This window comes from Hipposideros armiger, unplaced genomic scaffold, assembly GCF_001890085.2.
Source record: "Hipposideros armiger isolate ML-2016 unplaced genomic scaffold, ASM189008v1 scaffold_0, whole genome shotgun sequence".
Lineage (NCBI taxonomy): Eukaryota > Metazoa > Chordata > Mammalia > Chiroptera > Hipposideridae > Hipposideros > Hipposideros armiger.
In genome coordinates, this window is record NW_017731350.1 from 2,080,873 (window position 1) to 2,095,794 (window position 14,922).

A 14,922-nucleotide genomic window follows, 5' to 3' on the forward strand; every position below is an offset into this window, starting at 1 on the left:
GGCTCGCCTGCTTCCTTTCGTCACAATCACTTCCTGGTCACATTGGGAAAGCCGCACAGCCTCTGCTTTCCAGGGACTACGCGTCCCGTGTGGCTCTGCGGCAGCGGAAGCGGAAACGAGTACGGAGGTACCAGCTGGTCTCCGTAGGGGGGGTAGGGGGCTCCATGAATGGACGCGGCGGCGGCGGCGGGAGCGGCCTGAGCTGGGCGCCGGGGCCAGGGCCGGGGGCTGCCCGGGGCCCGCGCCGCTGCATGGGGGCGGCCCGCGGGCCCTAAGAGGAAGGGTGGGCGGCGGGCCGAGTTGGGAGGGGCGGGGCCGGACGGCCGCAGGCCGGAGGCGCGTCGGGCTGGAGCCGGTCACGATGCCCCGAAGGAAGCAAAGCCACCCGCAGCCCGTGAAATGCGAGGGGGTCAAAGGTCAGGGGTCAGGGGCCGCGAGTGGGGAGGAGCAGGGGTGGGGTCAGTGGAGTGGGTTCAGGTCGGGGTGGAGGGGGACTCCTGAGGGATGGAGTGGGCGATCCGGACTCCTAGCTTCCCTCCGAGGTACTGAGGGAGCCCGGGAGGGTGTAAGAGCCCGGGAGTACGGTCCACGAGGGCTGGCCCCCCAGTGCGGATGATGCGCACGGCTCCTGAGGGAGAATCTACAAGCCCCCTCCCCTCTCCAGTGGATACCGAAGACTCCCTCGATGAAGGACCCGGAGCCCTGGTATTGGAGAGTGATTTGCTACTAGGCCAGGATCTGGAGTTTGAGGAGGAAGAGGAAGAGGAAGAGGAGGAAGGTGACGGCAACAGCGACCAGCTCATGGGTTTCGAGAGAGACTCTGAAGGTGTGTTTGTGGGACTTTGTTCAGGATTAGTGACCACTGGAACCCCAACCTTTCAGGAGGCGGGTTACGGTTTCGTGCCAGTGAGCAAAACACCGTTCCCTGCCACCATCTAGGGCTGGTTTAGGTTAGATTTGAGTTAGATTTCATTTGCCTGATTGTCCAATTATCTCCATCACTTTGTTGAGGTGAAGTTCTGGGGCCTGGTCCAAAGATTGTATGAATAAGACAGTGAATGAATCACACGAAGCAACTGGTTAAAAGTAAATGCTGTTAATAACCTTGTCCCACTCCCTAGCCCATTCTTTATGAGTTTATTTCTAAGAGGTTCAGGGAAGCAACTTCTCATTCAAGCTAGTACTTATGTCTAATCGAACTCCCTTTCACCTGCAGCATAAGCTCCTTTTATATTGAGGTTGGAGTCTCTACTTTCCAGTGTCCTTCCACATTCCTCTTCCATGATCTTAGCATCACTCCATCTTAATTTGCTGCACTGCCTATACCCATTTATGCCACTTATGATGTTTTTGGAAGTCACCGGGAGAATCCATGTACAAGAACCCATCATTTAGGCTTGGAAGTCTTATCTCATTTCCACTTCCCTCCAAAGACTCTTTTAAGAGTTTTTATTTTATAATCAGCTCCATACTAAAAGGTACCTTACTAATACAGAGCTCAGAAAAAGGTCTTAGGCCTCGTGCCTTGTGTATTTTTACTTTCTTTTCCTAAGAATCGGTTCATTACATTATCGATTCATTTCAGTCTGTGGTCTTTTTTCCATTAAATGAAACTAGGTACAACTGTCTTCACTAGGTTAGTCCAGGCTCCGTGGTAGAAAATTCGTATTTCATTTTCGGGATCACTGAAGGGAAGAGAAGGGCAAGCACAAGTGAGAAAGGGAGTTTAGAGCCTGGTCCTACCCCATGTTGATGTCTCTTCTCACATCTTTCCCACCAGGAGACTCTCTGGGGGCCAGGCCTGGGCTTCCCTATGGGCTGAGTGACGACGAGTCTGGGGGCGGCCGGGCACTAAGTGCCGAGAGTGAAGTTGAGGAGCCAGCCAGGGGTCCAGGGGAGGCCAGGGGTGAGAGGCCAGGCCCAGCCTGCCAGCTGTGTGGGGGGCCGACAGGTGAGGGGCAGTGTTGTGGGGCAGGAGGGCCGGGTGGGGGGCCCCCGCTGCCCCCACGGCTACTATACTCATGCCGCCTCTGCGCCTTCGTGTCCCACTACTCGAGCCACCTGAAGCGGCACATGCAGACACACAGCGGGGAGAAGCCGTTCCGCTGTGGTCGCTGCCCCTACGCCTCAGCCCAGCTCGTCAACTTGACGCGACATACCCGCACCCACACTGGCGAGAAGCCCTACCGCTGTCCCCACTGCCCCTTTGCCTGCAGCAGCCTGGGCAACCTGAGGCGGCACCAGCGCACCCACGCAGGGCCCCCCACTCCTCCCTGCCCGACCTGTGGCTTCCGCTGCTGTGCTCCACGTCCAGCCCGGCCCCCCAGTCCCACAGAGCAGGAGGCGGCAGTGCCCCGGCGACCTGCAGGTAAAAAGCAAGGGACCCAAGAACCTGGGACACGAGTGGGTGGCCCTAGGGGGTACTTAGATTCACAGCCCAGGTCTCCTTGTCCCCACAGATGCTCTGCTGCTTCCAGATTTGAGCCTCCACGTGCCGCCAGGTGGTGCCAATTTCCTGCCAGACTGTGGGCAGCTGCGGGGTGAAGGGGAGGGCCTATGTGGGACTGGATCAGAACCACTGCCAGAGCTGCTGTTCCCTTGGACCTGCCGGAACTGTGGACAAGAGCTGGAGGAGGGGGAGGGTAGTCGGCTGGGAGCTGCCATGTGTGGGCGCTGCATGCGAGGAGAGGCTGGAGGAGGTGCCAGTGGGGGGCCCCAGGGCCCCAGTGACAAAGGCTTTGCCTGTAGCCTCTGCCCCTTTGCCACTCACTATCCCAACCACCTGGCCCGGCACATGAAGACACACAGTGGCGAGAAGCCCTTCCGCTGTGCCCGCTGTCCCTATGCCTCTGCTCACTTGGATAACCTGAAACGGCACCAGCGTGTCCACACAGGAGAGAAGCCCTACAAGTGCCCCCTCTGCCCCTATGCCTGTGGCAACCTGGCCAACCTCAAGCGTCACGGTCGCATCCACTCGGGGGACAAACCTTTTCGGTGTAGCCTTTGCAACTACAGCTGCAACCAGAGCATGAACCTCAAACGCCACATGCTGCGGCACACAGGCGAGAAGCCCTTCCGCTGTGCCACCTGCGCCTACACCACAGGCCACTGGGACAACTACAAACGCCACCAGAAGGTGCACGGGCATGGTGGGGCAGGAGGGCCTGGCCTCTCTGCCTCTGAGGGCTGGGCTCCACCTCACAGCCCCACCTCTGTTTTGAGCTCTCGGGGTCCAACAGCCCTGGGGACCACTGGTAGCCGGGCTCTCCATACAGACTCACCCTGAACTAGGTCCTTCTCCCCCAGGGCCCTATGAATTAGCCCTGACCCTCCTGTATGTTTTATACATATGGACCAGAAACCACCTCCCTCCCCCGCTGGCCAGGGGCTCCACATAGACTAACCTAGGCACTATATGGACCAGCCCAAACCCCATGGGCCGGGGGCCCATATGGACCAGGGGGCCTTGCCTTGACTGATGCACTTAACAAGCTCAGTGAGAAGGGCCCTGTATTCACCTCTATTGCTCCCAGGGGCTGTGGAGGAACTGGCTGGGGGACTGCCCAGCCTCCCACCTGTTTATTTAACTTATTTCAGTGCTTTATAATAAAGGAAACACTAACAAAGCCATGTCTATGCTGAGTTGGCAGTGGCAAGCACAGCTCAGCCTCACCCTTAGTACAGCAGCCCATGCTGTGATGGAGCAGGGAGTGAGAGGGAACCAGAGGTAGGCAGCAATCAGGCTGAGTTTAATGACAGGAAGCTGGGCCAGACCATACACAGACCTCTGCCCATCCCCTTGGCCCATGGCCCCAAGAAGCCAGAAGCAGCTGGGGGAAGCTGTGGTTCCTCCCCAAGGCAGGTAGCCATGGTCCCGTGGACTTTGTGCAAAATACTAAATGCTAATTTGGCATTGAGGGCCAGCTCTGAAAAGGGGATAGTCCTTTGTGCAGCCAGCCCAAGGGGGAAGGGAAAGGAGGTTAGGAGGCCCCTGGCCAAGAGGAGAAAAGGGGAAGGTAGGAAGGAAAAGACCCCCAGGCTTGGGGGATACAGGCACAGGGCAAGTTTCTGAACACTCCCCTGGGGTAGAGAGGGCAGACATTCTAGCAGTGGAGATCACAGATCCTCATCTCCAATGCCCTCGAAGGCGAAATTGCCGTGGACATCACTGGCACTGGCATCTGTGCTGGGACTGCCAATCCCCCGCAAGCTCACGGCACTCAGCTTGCTCTGTAACAAAGGCAGGGTGGGGTCAGAGGGCTCGAGCCTCCCAAGATCCCCCTATAAAAAACCTCCCAACTCACCAACCCTCCTGGGAAACTCACTGAGAGTTTGACCATGGACTCCCGGCTGGCATCAGGTGACTCCTGGGAAAGAAGAGGCAGAGGGATCAGAGACCTCACTGCGGGAGGGAAGGCAAGCCTGGGGCCAGGGTACTAACAAGGAGTAACACTTACAAGCAGCGGTGGGGACTTCACTGCTTGCTGGCTGTCTGAACGTCTCAGGGTGCCTGCCACCCGCCGGCGCAGCATCTGGGGATGGAGACACAGGCACTGGTAAGGGTAGGATCACTCCCTTTGGAATTCCCATCACTTCCCCTCTCTCGGGAAGTGTCACACCAAGAACAAGAGGCGGGAGAGCACAACCACTCAGCTGCCTGGTCCACACTTGCTGCTTACCTTCCTGATACTGCCGCCAGATTTCTTCACCATCAGTTCATCTACCATGGACTGCAGGCAGATGCTCATCATAATAGCCTGAGGGCAAGAGAAGAGCTCAGCCTGACGAGTTGTCATCCTGAGCCCAGCACCCCTAAGACAAGGGCTCCCACTCACATGGAGTCCTGGAAGCCCTAGACTTGGGTATCTAAGAGAGGCGGTGCAATGGGGTCCAGAGGAGGCCTGAGGGTGGGCTCACACCTGGGGGCTGGTGATGGTGACCCACTGGAGCCGGTCCTTGCTCATAAGGTATTCGAAAGCCAGTTCCAGACGTACCTCGCCCCGGCCCCGGCCCGGGCTGCTTGTGCCTCCGCTGGGCAATGGCACCTCCAAGAGGAAGGGGAATTAGGCTGAGTTCATTCTGACCAATCGGCCGGCCTGCCTCCCTGACCCACTGCAGCCCATTCCTGAAGCTCCAGGCTTGCCAGGCCCCCGTCCCAAAGGCCTCCCCACTCCTACCACAACTCACAGAGGAGGTGACTCGCCAACAGCGCATGCGGGTGACTCGAAAGGAACCTTCGCGGAGTTGCTGGCCAGGCAGGCGGAGCTGGAGGCTGAGCTCACTGTTGCCTGCGCTCACCACCACGGGACAGTCCTTCTCTGGGAAGTCAGCCACACAGGCATCGAAGCGCAAGTAGCCATAGTGTCGCAGTGTCTGGGCCAGCCGCAGGAACTGAAACCCAGTCAGCAGGCAGAAGGGTCAGGGGGGAGTGGAGCAGCTCAGAGAAAGCAGCCTCTGGAAGGGAGACGGGCAGGGCTCACCTCCTTCTTGGAGACCTTCTCTTGCAGAGATTTGAGCTGCCGGTGCTGCTCCTTGGTGACCAGGATCCACCCACGCTCGATGTCTGATACTGTCTACAAGGGGAGACAAGGGGTAGGGGGGTTCAGGGCTCCCTGTCAGAGGGCCAAGGAAAGTGTCCAGTTACGTCTGTCCAACCTGACCCCTACACCCACATACTTTGTGGTGAGTCCTTGACCGAAATTGGCTTATAAAGTAGGGACTGTAGAGGTTGTGCCTAGGAACGATAATATTCTAAGAAATTCCCCATGAACTGGGAGAAAAGACAGGGAGTGTTCTTGGAAGAGTGGGATACCAGAGTCATTTTCAGGGGAAGGGTTCTGAGGCAGCTCCAAGCTCACCTGAGCATAAAGCAGGTTCAGGCCAACCCGGTTCTCCATGACATCGTCATCATAGGCAGAGTCCCAATAACTGTGAGGCCAAGGGGTGGAAAGGGGTAATGGGGCTAAGCTGGGGTAAGGCAAGAGGTAGAATGGAAAATAGGGCAAAACAGGATCAATCTGAACTACTGGGCTAATGGTTGGTGGGAAGCAGCTTGGGAGGCCTGCTGGAAACACCCAGTGCTACCCACTTGTCTAGATTATTGTCTCAATACATGGCCCAATAATCCGATCTAGCAACCTCCAAGCCCAGCCCTGACCTCTTTCTCAGCACAATCTTATACTCTTGACTCCGAAGACTGGTAACAGACACGTAAGGCAGCTCGAACTCTTGCAATTTCCGTACAACTACGGGTTAAAAAAAGAAAATGTCATGAGACTCAAGGGGAGGGAAATCAAGAGGGAAGCCCTGAGGAAATGCCACATTCTAGGGGAAAGCAGGCTAATTCACTCCTGGAAGCAGTCAAGTACAGAGAAACTCACAAGAAAAGGCTCCATCCTCTTTCTCTCGAACTAAAAAGAGACTAAAGTATCCGATCAAGTCATCTGGAAGATCCAGCTTTGCAGCCACAGCCTGGGGTAGGGAAGGAAGTACGGCTCATCACATTGGTTGGTTCAATCACCCCCCCAAGCCTGGACCCTGAGGTGCAGGGGCAGTGCAGAACAAGCGCCTCACCTCCAGGACATCCTCAGTCTGATCCGAGGTTAGCACACTGACCAGAACTTTCTGCCCATTGCTAAGCAGCACTTCCAAGGACACCTCTTCTGTGGGGACCTGCTGTGTCTCCTGGTGAGCAATATGGGAATAGAAGGCACCACTTTGTTAACCCCTGCTCAGTGTCCAGCTCTGACCTATCCCCAACTCTGTGTCTAGGTCCTTCTGGTGTCTTTATTCTCAGCTGCTTAATTACAGGCTCGGTTTCCTTGATTTCATTGATACAGCAGAAGCCCCGTTCCATAAAAAAAAAAAAAAAAGTGCCAGGATGACTCCTCTGTAGCCACTTTATTAAAATGACACGGCCCTACAGGAAGGTCCTTCTCTTAAATCTTGATCCCATCTAAAGCCCTACCTGTTGTGCCCGACGCAGGAAACTATTGAAGGTCTCACTGCTCCCAAGCAATGGGTCTTGCCGAACTGTGGGGACAAAAGAATGATGTCTTAGTAACTTAAGGCTCCTTAGCTTCTTCCAGAAGGAGCAGGTTCCCCAGACCTCATTTCCTGGGCTGATGGTGGCCTGTCAGATCCCCAGCTGGCCTCACCTCACTCACTGTTTGCATAAATTCTTCACCTGCCCCACCCTTGGCTGCCATCTAGTTGAGTCCAGTCTATAGAACTAGGGAAATAATAATGTCAATCAAAAGCACATCAGGGGGGCCAGCCGAGTGGCGCGATGGTTGAGAACTCGCTTGGGATGCCAGAGGGCCCCGGTTCGGATCCCACATGTGAGGGCCAGTGACACTGCCCTCCACAGCTAAGATGCTGAACAACAGCTCAACCTGGAGCTGGGCTGCCATGAGTCGCCGGCGACGGTGTGGGCTGCAGCCTCTGTGGCAGTGGGTTGCCATGGGCTACCGTGTGTGGCCAGCAGCCAGCGTGAGCGGCCAGCAGCCAGCGTGAGCGGCCAGCAGCCGCAGTGAGCGGCCGTCCAGAGGCCGGCGACTGATCTGCCTCACCAGAGAAGAGCGCAATGATGGTGCCAACTTGGGCCAGTGAAGCAACGTCCTCCACAACTAGACTGAAGAACAAAACGACAGCAACTTGTCTGTTCCCCTTCCCCCAACTCCCGAGCACTGTTCCCATCCCCCCAATTCCCCAATAAAAATCTTAAAAAAAAAAAAAAAAGCACATCAGATACAAATTAAGTTCTCCCCATGGATCTACACCTAAATTGCATTAAGACTATTTAGTGTTAATACTAGTATTTCTAATAGATGTTAGGGCCCAAATTGCTTTGCTTCTATCTCCAGTATCCTTGCATGCTACTTTCTTTTGCTAATTAACTAACAGATGAAGCAAGAGTCTTACCAGGTCTAGAATTTAGGACCTACAGAACCAGCCGGTTGATCTCTCCCCATAGTCCTCAACATAGCCATCCAAAAGTTCAACCACTCACCAGCTTGCATGTACTTCTCTAACTGTTCTCTCCTCTGTTCTACTTCAGCAGGTGTCAGAGAGAAAAGCTTCTTTGGAGGAAATGCAGGAAGCACATTGGCCCCATACTCCTTCCGAAGCTATTCAGAGAAAGAGATACAACCCTTCACATAAACATAGCAAATGAGAACAGGCAATCCACACTCACAATGTTCTCTTGGTCTTCTCTTCCCTTCCCTCAGTTTCTGTCATCTGGGAAACAATTCCTTTGACAGAGGTAAAATTCAAAGAAAGCTGTTCCTCCCACCCACATATAAGTTCTTTCCTATCTTACTGTGTACAAGTCATCCCCTTCACAGTATGGGAAGGGTTTGTATAGGGCCAGGAACAAGGGACCCATGATTATCTAGCAAGACTGTGTTCATTGAACCCTCAGAAGAAGCAAAGGGCTTTAGGAGGAAATTTTATGCACACAAATGGTTAACTAATAGCTAAGTATCTTTGGACTTACAGGGACTTTACAGATCAACAAATGCACTTTTCAGTTGTAGAAAATGAGGCTCAAAAAAATTAGGTAACTTGCTCAGGGTTGCACAACTAGTTATCAGTAGAACCAGTACTCTGAACTGAGTGAAACAGAGTTCACAATCCGGTGAGAACTGAGAAACACTGCAAAACAGATACATAAAGAAAACTGGACCAGCTACACACACTGAGAGAAGCCCAAGAACAGAGTAGGAAATCAGTTAATGGTTTGTATGAGCAGGGGAAAGAATTTCAAGTTGCAGCCCAGATGACAGAAGGAATGTGCTTTGGCAGTGGAAAAGGAGGGTGGGGGGTCGCTTTTTCCATGCACAGGCAAAGGCTGAAGCCAGGGAATGGAGAAAGCAGGAAGGAGGTTGTAACTATAGGGAGGAGCAGTTAGAGGGCAGACATTATGCTTCTTAAGGAGTTCCCCGGAAATGTCAAACGATAAGATAAAGTAGCAGATCCTTCCCTGTGGCAATGATTAAAGTCTACAGTCTACACAGAAAAGCGATGTGGGGGGAAATGGAGACACTGATGTCCAGGTGTAAGGAAGGGCTTGAAGCTGCCTCAAGGCAGGGGTGCTAGTCCCACCTGCTCGTGCAGCCCCAGGAGCTGGCTGTAGCGCACCCGACAGTGCAGGACTCCATTCACGTGAATGTTATAAGCCTGAGAACACAAAAGCAGGCATTTTAGGGCTGGCGTCGGGGCGAGCCCCTTGACAACCCTGGCGAGAAGTTGCTTGGCACAGCTCCGCCTGAGTAACGCGCCGAAACCTTCCGAGGGTTTTTCAGTTCTGTTTTCCCCATGGCCAGGTTCCAAAGCAGAAGGACCAGTTCGGGGGAAACTCGGGCACTCGTGTCGCAGACTCCCTCCCCAAGAGGCCAGTGACGCCCACCAGAACAGCCGCGGCCCAGCTGGAGGAGGCGACGCGGTTGGACAAAGGACCTACAGAAGCTGGGGTGACCTTTGGGCGAATCTGAGACGTGGTATAAGTTCCCAGCAAGGCCGTCAGAAATCGGCGGCCTGGGACCAGGCCCGACGGGTAGATGCCAGGTTTCGGAGGCCGCTCGGAGAGGGCTCCGGCCCGTTATCCCCGCCCCTGCCCGGCCAGGCTCCGGTCGCTCCTCACCACGTAGGCGGAGCCGCCGCTGTCCCCGCTGCGGGACTCGGTTTCAGGAATGGAAAAGTGCATGTTCCCTGCGGCAGGGCCCAGCCGGGCTCCGGACTGAGGGCCGTAGCGGCTTTGCACGCTCGCCTCCGCTGCTCAGCGCGTTCCCGCAGCCTCACTCGCCATTTTTTGGGGGGTGGGGGGAGGGGGCTAAAATCGGATGTGGGAAAGGCGGTGGGACATCCGCTCTGGGGCGCAGCACCCCTGGCATGCTGGGAACTGTAGTCTAAAGGGCAAGAGAAGACTGCCAAGACTTCAGCCCCAGGGTGAGACGGCCCTCATCGCCACCCGTAGCCCAGGGCGGAGCTCCAGTGCAAGTCCGAGAGTGTAGTCGGCCCAGTGAGGCGCTGCCGTCCCTGTGACCGTGGTGGGCGGAGCCTTGGACTCAGCGTGATGGCTGCCGTGGCTGTGGCTGTTTGCAAGGGTGAGTGAAGGGCCGGGGCGCACAAACAGGTACGCGAGACTACGGGCTCCGGACAGCTGCTGCTGGGCCCTGAGCGCCGGTGTGCACTGTCGTCAAGTTCCGGCGCCACGCCGGACGCTGGTCCGCACTGCTTGGGGCGCAGTCCCGAGCCGCGCGTACCGCCCGGTTTCCGTGTGAAGGTTGGGCGCTCTTCCTTTCTCCGTCCCCCGCCTACGCTTTGATCCTGCCGCGTACTGCGTCCCCACGCGGATCCTTGGCTCGCCTCCTACCTGGTGGTAGAGCCGTGGTCATGCCGACCCAACAGCCAGCTGCGCTTTCTACGAGTGCCCCCAAACCCTCCCGGAGCCTGTCTGGTTCACTTTGTGCCCTGTTTTCTGATGCAGACTCGGAATCTGGGATGAAGCCGGAGCGTTCTCCTCGGCCTGGGGTAAGTGTGGGTGCCCTCCCAAGCCGCCTGTCAAGCGCTACGCAGGAGGCTCTGTCAGCTGTATTCCGCCCCAACCTCCATCCCCGTTTCACTGTATTTCTCGGTAAAGTCAGGAGATTTTAGAGTTCTTTCTGCCTTAACGGTATGTGGCTCTGACCCTGGAGGAGAAGCTTGGATCCCTGTGGGAGGTAAGCTTGTAACAGGTAGCTGGTGAGAGTTAGGGACATTAGGGACTTTACCTTATGGGAATCTTGTGAGAATCCAGTAGTGTTTATTCACCTTTGGAATTGTTGGGGAAGAACAGCATTCCATGTCTGTGTCTCAGGCAGCGGGGAGGGAGATGACCCAAGAAGAAAAGCTGCAGCAGCGGAAGGAAAAGAAACAGCAGAAGAAGAAACGGAAGGAGGAAAGGGGGGCAGAACCAGAAAGTGGTTCTGCAGTACCTGCAGCCCAATGCCAAGGTGCGGGATCTTTTTGTAAAGGGCTGGGGTATGGAGCTGATAGAGGGATGTGGGACAGAGAAGTGCGAGGGAGAGTGCAGACTTGGCTTCAGCAAGTGAAGGGTGAAGACGTTTAGATAAATGGAGAGAAGCTTTGGTGGGGACACAGATATCACCTGCCTGGGGCTTGGGCACTTCTTCCTTCTACCTTTAGTAGGGCCAACCAAAAAAGTACCAGGACCTGACGACAGTCAGTTGGTCACTGCTGGGGAGAAAATTCCAGCTGGTCGGAGTAAAGCTGAACTTCGTGCTGAACGGCGGGCCAAGCAAGAGGCTGAGCGGGCCCTGAAACAGGCAAGAAAAGGTGAACAAGGAGGACCCCCTCCGCAGGCCAGTCCCAGCACAGCTGGAGAAACCCCCTCAGGTATCTTCCTTTCATTTCAAGATCTCTGTTGATTCTACTTATTGTGTGAACTCAGTCTTTCCCATAGTAAAACGGCGCTCCCATCCTTCGCCTTGGTTCCCAGATTTCAAAATTCTCCTCTCAACCTCATCTTCTACTCTTTCCTCCCATTCCCCCCCCGCCCTCTGTCTAATTTTTCTTGATGTTTCCTATGACCTAAAAGCAAGTTTCCCATTATTACCTACAGAGTCTTGAAAACATGATCATTATCTTTTAGGAGTGAAGCGTCTCCTTGAGTACACTCAGGCCAATGACCTCACACTTCTGAGAAGGCTTGTTAAAAATCCAGAGCGACAACAGGTAAGAAGTAAGTTTGGCGTGTGGCAAAAAAGAACCTAGCCCTAGAGGGAGGAAAAGTGCTCGGGGGAAAATGAGACCCTGGAGAAGGATAGCTATTTGGGTCAAAGTAGTTTTAGTATTTGCTTCCTTTTCAGCTTCATCCCATAAGTTTTAAACTCTGCACCATTGGTCTTATTCTCCTGTTTTTTCAAGGTTCCAACACGAAAAGATTATGGATCTAAAGTCAGCCTCTTTTCACACCTACCCCAGTACAGCAGACAAAACTCTCTGACCCAGTATATGAGGTAGGATCTTATGAAATTGTTACCACTTTTGAATCTGAGGAGTTGTAGTAATTCTGTATTGAAAGTGACTGGAAATTTGAGATTGGATCTGTGGGAAGAAACATGAACACAAGACAAAACTAGAGGAAATGGGATGTTTGTGCTAGTGAAGGAAGTTCCTTTTCATCAGGGGCAGGTGGGCAGTAGGTGCTCAAGCTCCCTTGCAAAGTGTGTGACACCGTCATCCCATCAGCATCCCATCCTCTGTGATCCACCCAGCCATGGTGCGACTCGGCCTGCAGTACTCTCAGAGCCTGGTCAGTGGTTCCAATGCCCGGTGCATTTTCCTGCTTCGTGCCTTGCAGCAGGTATGCCATGCCCTGCCCTGCCTTGGTCCCTCTTGTGACCCAGCCCCATCTTCCCCAACACGACCCCAGCCTCTCTCACCCAAATTAATCTCGGGGGGAAAGAGGGAATGATTCTATCCTTAGAACACTTTGCTCAGTGAAGCTTACCCTGTCTCCCTTTCAGAGACCTTTCTTAGGGGGGATTTTGCTGACTCACTTGTGTACACTACAGGTGATTCAGGATTACACAACACCACCCAATGAAGAACTCTCAAGGGACCTAGTGAATAAACTAAAGCCCTACTTCAGGTAAGGACAGCCACCAGAAGCCCGCTTCCAGCTCACCTAGTCCTTTTCTTGTACTCTTTGTCTTGCTTTTCTACCTCTGTTTTCATCGTTCTGTTCTCTGTCTTCTTTTTAAAGAATTTTTTTTTTAACGTGAAAGTTTTGTAAGTTGTGAAGAGTTGCACAAATGTAAGGTGTTGTTGTTTTAGCTTCCTGACTCAGTGCCGTCCCCTGTCAGCGAGCATGTACAATGCCATCAAGTTCCTTAACAAGGAGATCACGGGTGTGAGCAGCTCCAAGCGGGAAGAGGAGGTGATGATATGAGGAATGAGCAAGGCATGCACCTGCGGGTAGAGCTGAGAGACGTTCAGGACTCCCAGGAGGGGCAACTCGGCCATTCTGCCCTGGTCAAGGGTTAAGGAAGTGCTTGGGCTGTCTGACTTACGCCTCCTTTGGGACCCCTTTAGTTTCCCCTTGAGCCCTTTCAAGCATCTGGCATGATCATCATAGGAAAAAATGTACCTATTTCTTGTTCCCTAAGCATCTTACTCCATTTAGGCCAAGTCAGAACTTCGATTAGCCATTGATCGGTATGTGCAAGAGAAGATTGTGCTTGCAGCTCAGGCAATTTCACGCTTTGCCTGTAAGAAGATCAGTAATGGAGATGTGATCCTGGTATATGGATGGTATGGTCCAGATGCTGTGACTGAGAAAATTGGGGAGGTGAAATGATGTGAAGAAGGGATTACCCCTTTGCCCTTCAGGAATGAGCTGGCCATCAGTTAGATTATAATTGAATCCTCCTCTCCATTCACTCCAGCTCATCTCTGGTATCACGAATTCTTCAGGAGGCTTGGGCTGAGGACCGGCGATTTCGGGTGGTAGTGGTGGACAGCCGGCCACGGCTGGAGGGAAGGCACATGCTTCGTTCTCTAGTCCGTGCTGGGGTCCCTGCCTCCTACCTGTTGATTCCTGCAGCCTCCTATGTGCTCCCAGAGGTGAGCGCAGAGGAAAGGGACAATGTTGTAGTAAAAGGCTTTACTGGTATAGATAATCCCACTTGATTATTATTTAGGGTTATAATTATTTAGAAATATTAGAATTGGATAGCCCTGTTTATATTTAATGGGAAACACATCTACAGCATGTCATAGCAGTCTAGCTATGCTATAAAGAACATTGTATTAAACTAGCAACTCCCAAGAGGAGACAGGACAAAAATAACTTCAGAGTTTAGTTTTTCTGTGGGAGGTGTGGTGGGTCATTGGTCAAGTGTTTTCCAAGAAGAGCCATCATTAAGATTTGTTACTCATTGTCATAATATTGCTGTCCTGGGCAGGAGTGGGGAACCTTATTCTGCATTGATCACAGATGACATTTTTTACCCCCTCTCTACTCTCCAACATAGGTTTCTAAGGTGCTATTGGGAGCTCATGCACTCCTGGCCAATGGGTCTGTGATGTCACGGGTAGGGACAGCACAGCTGGCCCTGGTGGCCCGAGCCCATAATGTGCCAGTGCTGGTCTGCTGTGAAACATACAAGTTCTGTGAGCGTGTGCAGACTGATGCCTTTGTCTCTAATGAGCTAGGTAAGCAGGCCCAGGAGGGCACAGAGAAGGTTCCAGGGACCTGAGAAGATCTGAGGAGAGGGGAGGTTGAACCACAACTTGCTTTCTAAAAGGATATAAATGGATACACCTCCCATTGTAGATGATCCTGATGACCTGCTGTGTGAGCGAGGAGAACATGTAGCCCTGGCTGACTGGCAGAAGCACCCATCCCTACGGTTGTTGAATCTGGTCTATGATGTGACTCCCCCAGAGCTTGTGGATCTGGTGATTACGGAGCTGGGGATGATCCCGTGCAGTTCTGTACCTGTTGTCTTACGAGTCAAAAGTAGTGACCAGTGAGTGGGGGAACACAGGCTCAATAAAGGACATACTCCCCACACTCAGCAACTATGCTGCCTTTGTCTTTTTTACCATCGCCACCACTTAGTTCAAGAGTCCAGACTCCCCAACCCCTCTTAGCACCTGCTACCAACATCAGACCTTTATGGAGATCCTCTCAGGTGACTAGCTCCATGCCAGTGCTTTGGGGCCAAAGTGAAGGTCAGTATGGAAACCAAAAACTATCCCAAGTCATCAACCATTTACCAAGCATCTGTGTGCCAGACACTCAGCTAGATATGAGGAGGAGTATAAGGACAAATAAGAGTTCTAGCTTTACTGTTATGAATTAATAATATTTATATTAAACAATATTTGTGTTAAATAGTTACATATTAG

General features: G+C 53.3%; 3 protein-coding genes across 10 annotated transcripts; 2 read left to right on the forward strand and 1 right to left on the reverse strand.

Moving 5' to 3' along the window:
* Window positions 1-176: 176 nt before the first annotated feature.
* ZNF513 (zinc finger protein 513) lies at window positions 177-4,020 on the forward strand. 2 transcript variants are annotated; one of them, XM_019636002.1, is made up of 4 exons: window positions 177-416; window positions 665-826; window positions 1,781-2,368; window positions 2,460-4,020. In XM_019636002.1, exons 1-4 carry the CDS (start codon window positions 362-364, stop codon window positions 3,284-3,286), a joined length of 1,632 nt encoding a protein of 543 aa, XP_019491547.1. In that variant the 5' UTR covers window positions 177-361; the 3' UTR covers window positions 3,287-4,020. The 2 variants fall into 2 exon arrangements, with proteins under 2 accessions (XP_019491547.1, XP_019491633.1); XM_019636088.1 differs by lacking the exon at window positions 177-416 and adding an exon at window positions 464-542.
* SNX17 (sorting nexin 17) lies at window positions 3,729-9,920 on the reverse strand. The gene is made up of 15 exons (XM_019636201.1): window positions 9,647-9,920; window positions 9,109-9,183; window positions 8,012-8,129; window positions 6,968-7,032; window positions 6,574-6,684; window positions 6,381-6,471; window positions 6,158-6,245; window positions 5,859-5,928; window positions 5,481-5,573; window positions 5,188-5,391; window positions 4,920-5,045; window positions 4,680-4,757; window positions 4,458-4,532; window positions 4,326-4,367; window positions 3,729-4,230 (listed from the first exon to the last, which is right to left on the reverse strand). The coding sequence occupies exons 1-15, from the start codon at window positions 9,707-9,709 to the stop codon at window positions 4,117-4,119; spliced, it is 1,413 nt and encodes a 470-aa protein (XP_019491746.1). The 5' UTR covers window positions 9,710-9,920; the 3' UTR covers window positions 3,729-4,116.
* Window positions 9,921-9,978: 58 nt separating this feature from the next.
* EIF2B4 (eukaryotic translation initiation factor 2B subunit delta) lies at window positions 9,979-14,592 on the forward strand. Of its 7 annotated transcripts, none has more exons than XM_019635497.1 (13): window positions 9,979-10,109; window positions 10,493-10,536; window positions 10,862-10,997; window positions 11,191-11,400; window positions 11,657-11,739; window positions 11,932-12,023; window positions 12,256-12,370; window positions 12,582-12,658; window positions 12,844-12,946; window positions 13,193-13,320; window positions 13,455-13,632; window positions 14,043-14,223; window positions 14,345-14,592. In XM_019635497.1, exons 1-13 carry the CDS (start codon window positions 10,079-10,081, stop codon window positions 14,542-14,544), a joined length of 1,578 nt encoding a protein of 525 aa, XP_019491042.1. In that variant the 5' UTR covers window positions 9,979-10,078; the 3' UTR covers window positions 14,545-14,592. The 7 variants fall into 7 exon arrangements, with proteins under 7 accessions (XP_019491042.1, XP_019491118.1, XP_019491189.1 ...); XM_019635573.1 differs by having other exon boundaries at window positions 11,194-11,400; window positions 14,345-14,588; XM_019635644.1 differs by having other exon boundaries at window positions 10,039-10,109; window positions 12,282-12,370; window positions 14,345-14,588.
* Window positions 14,593-14,922: the final 330 nt, after the last annotated feature.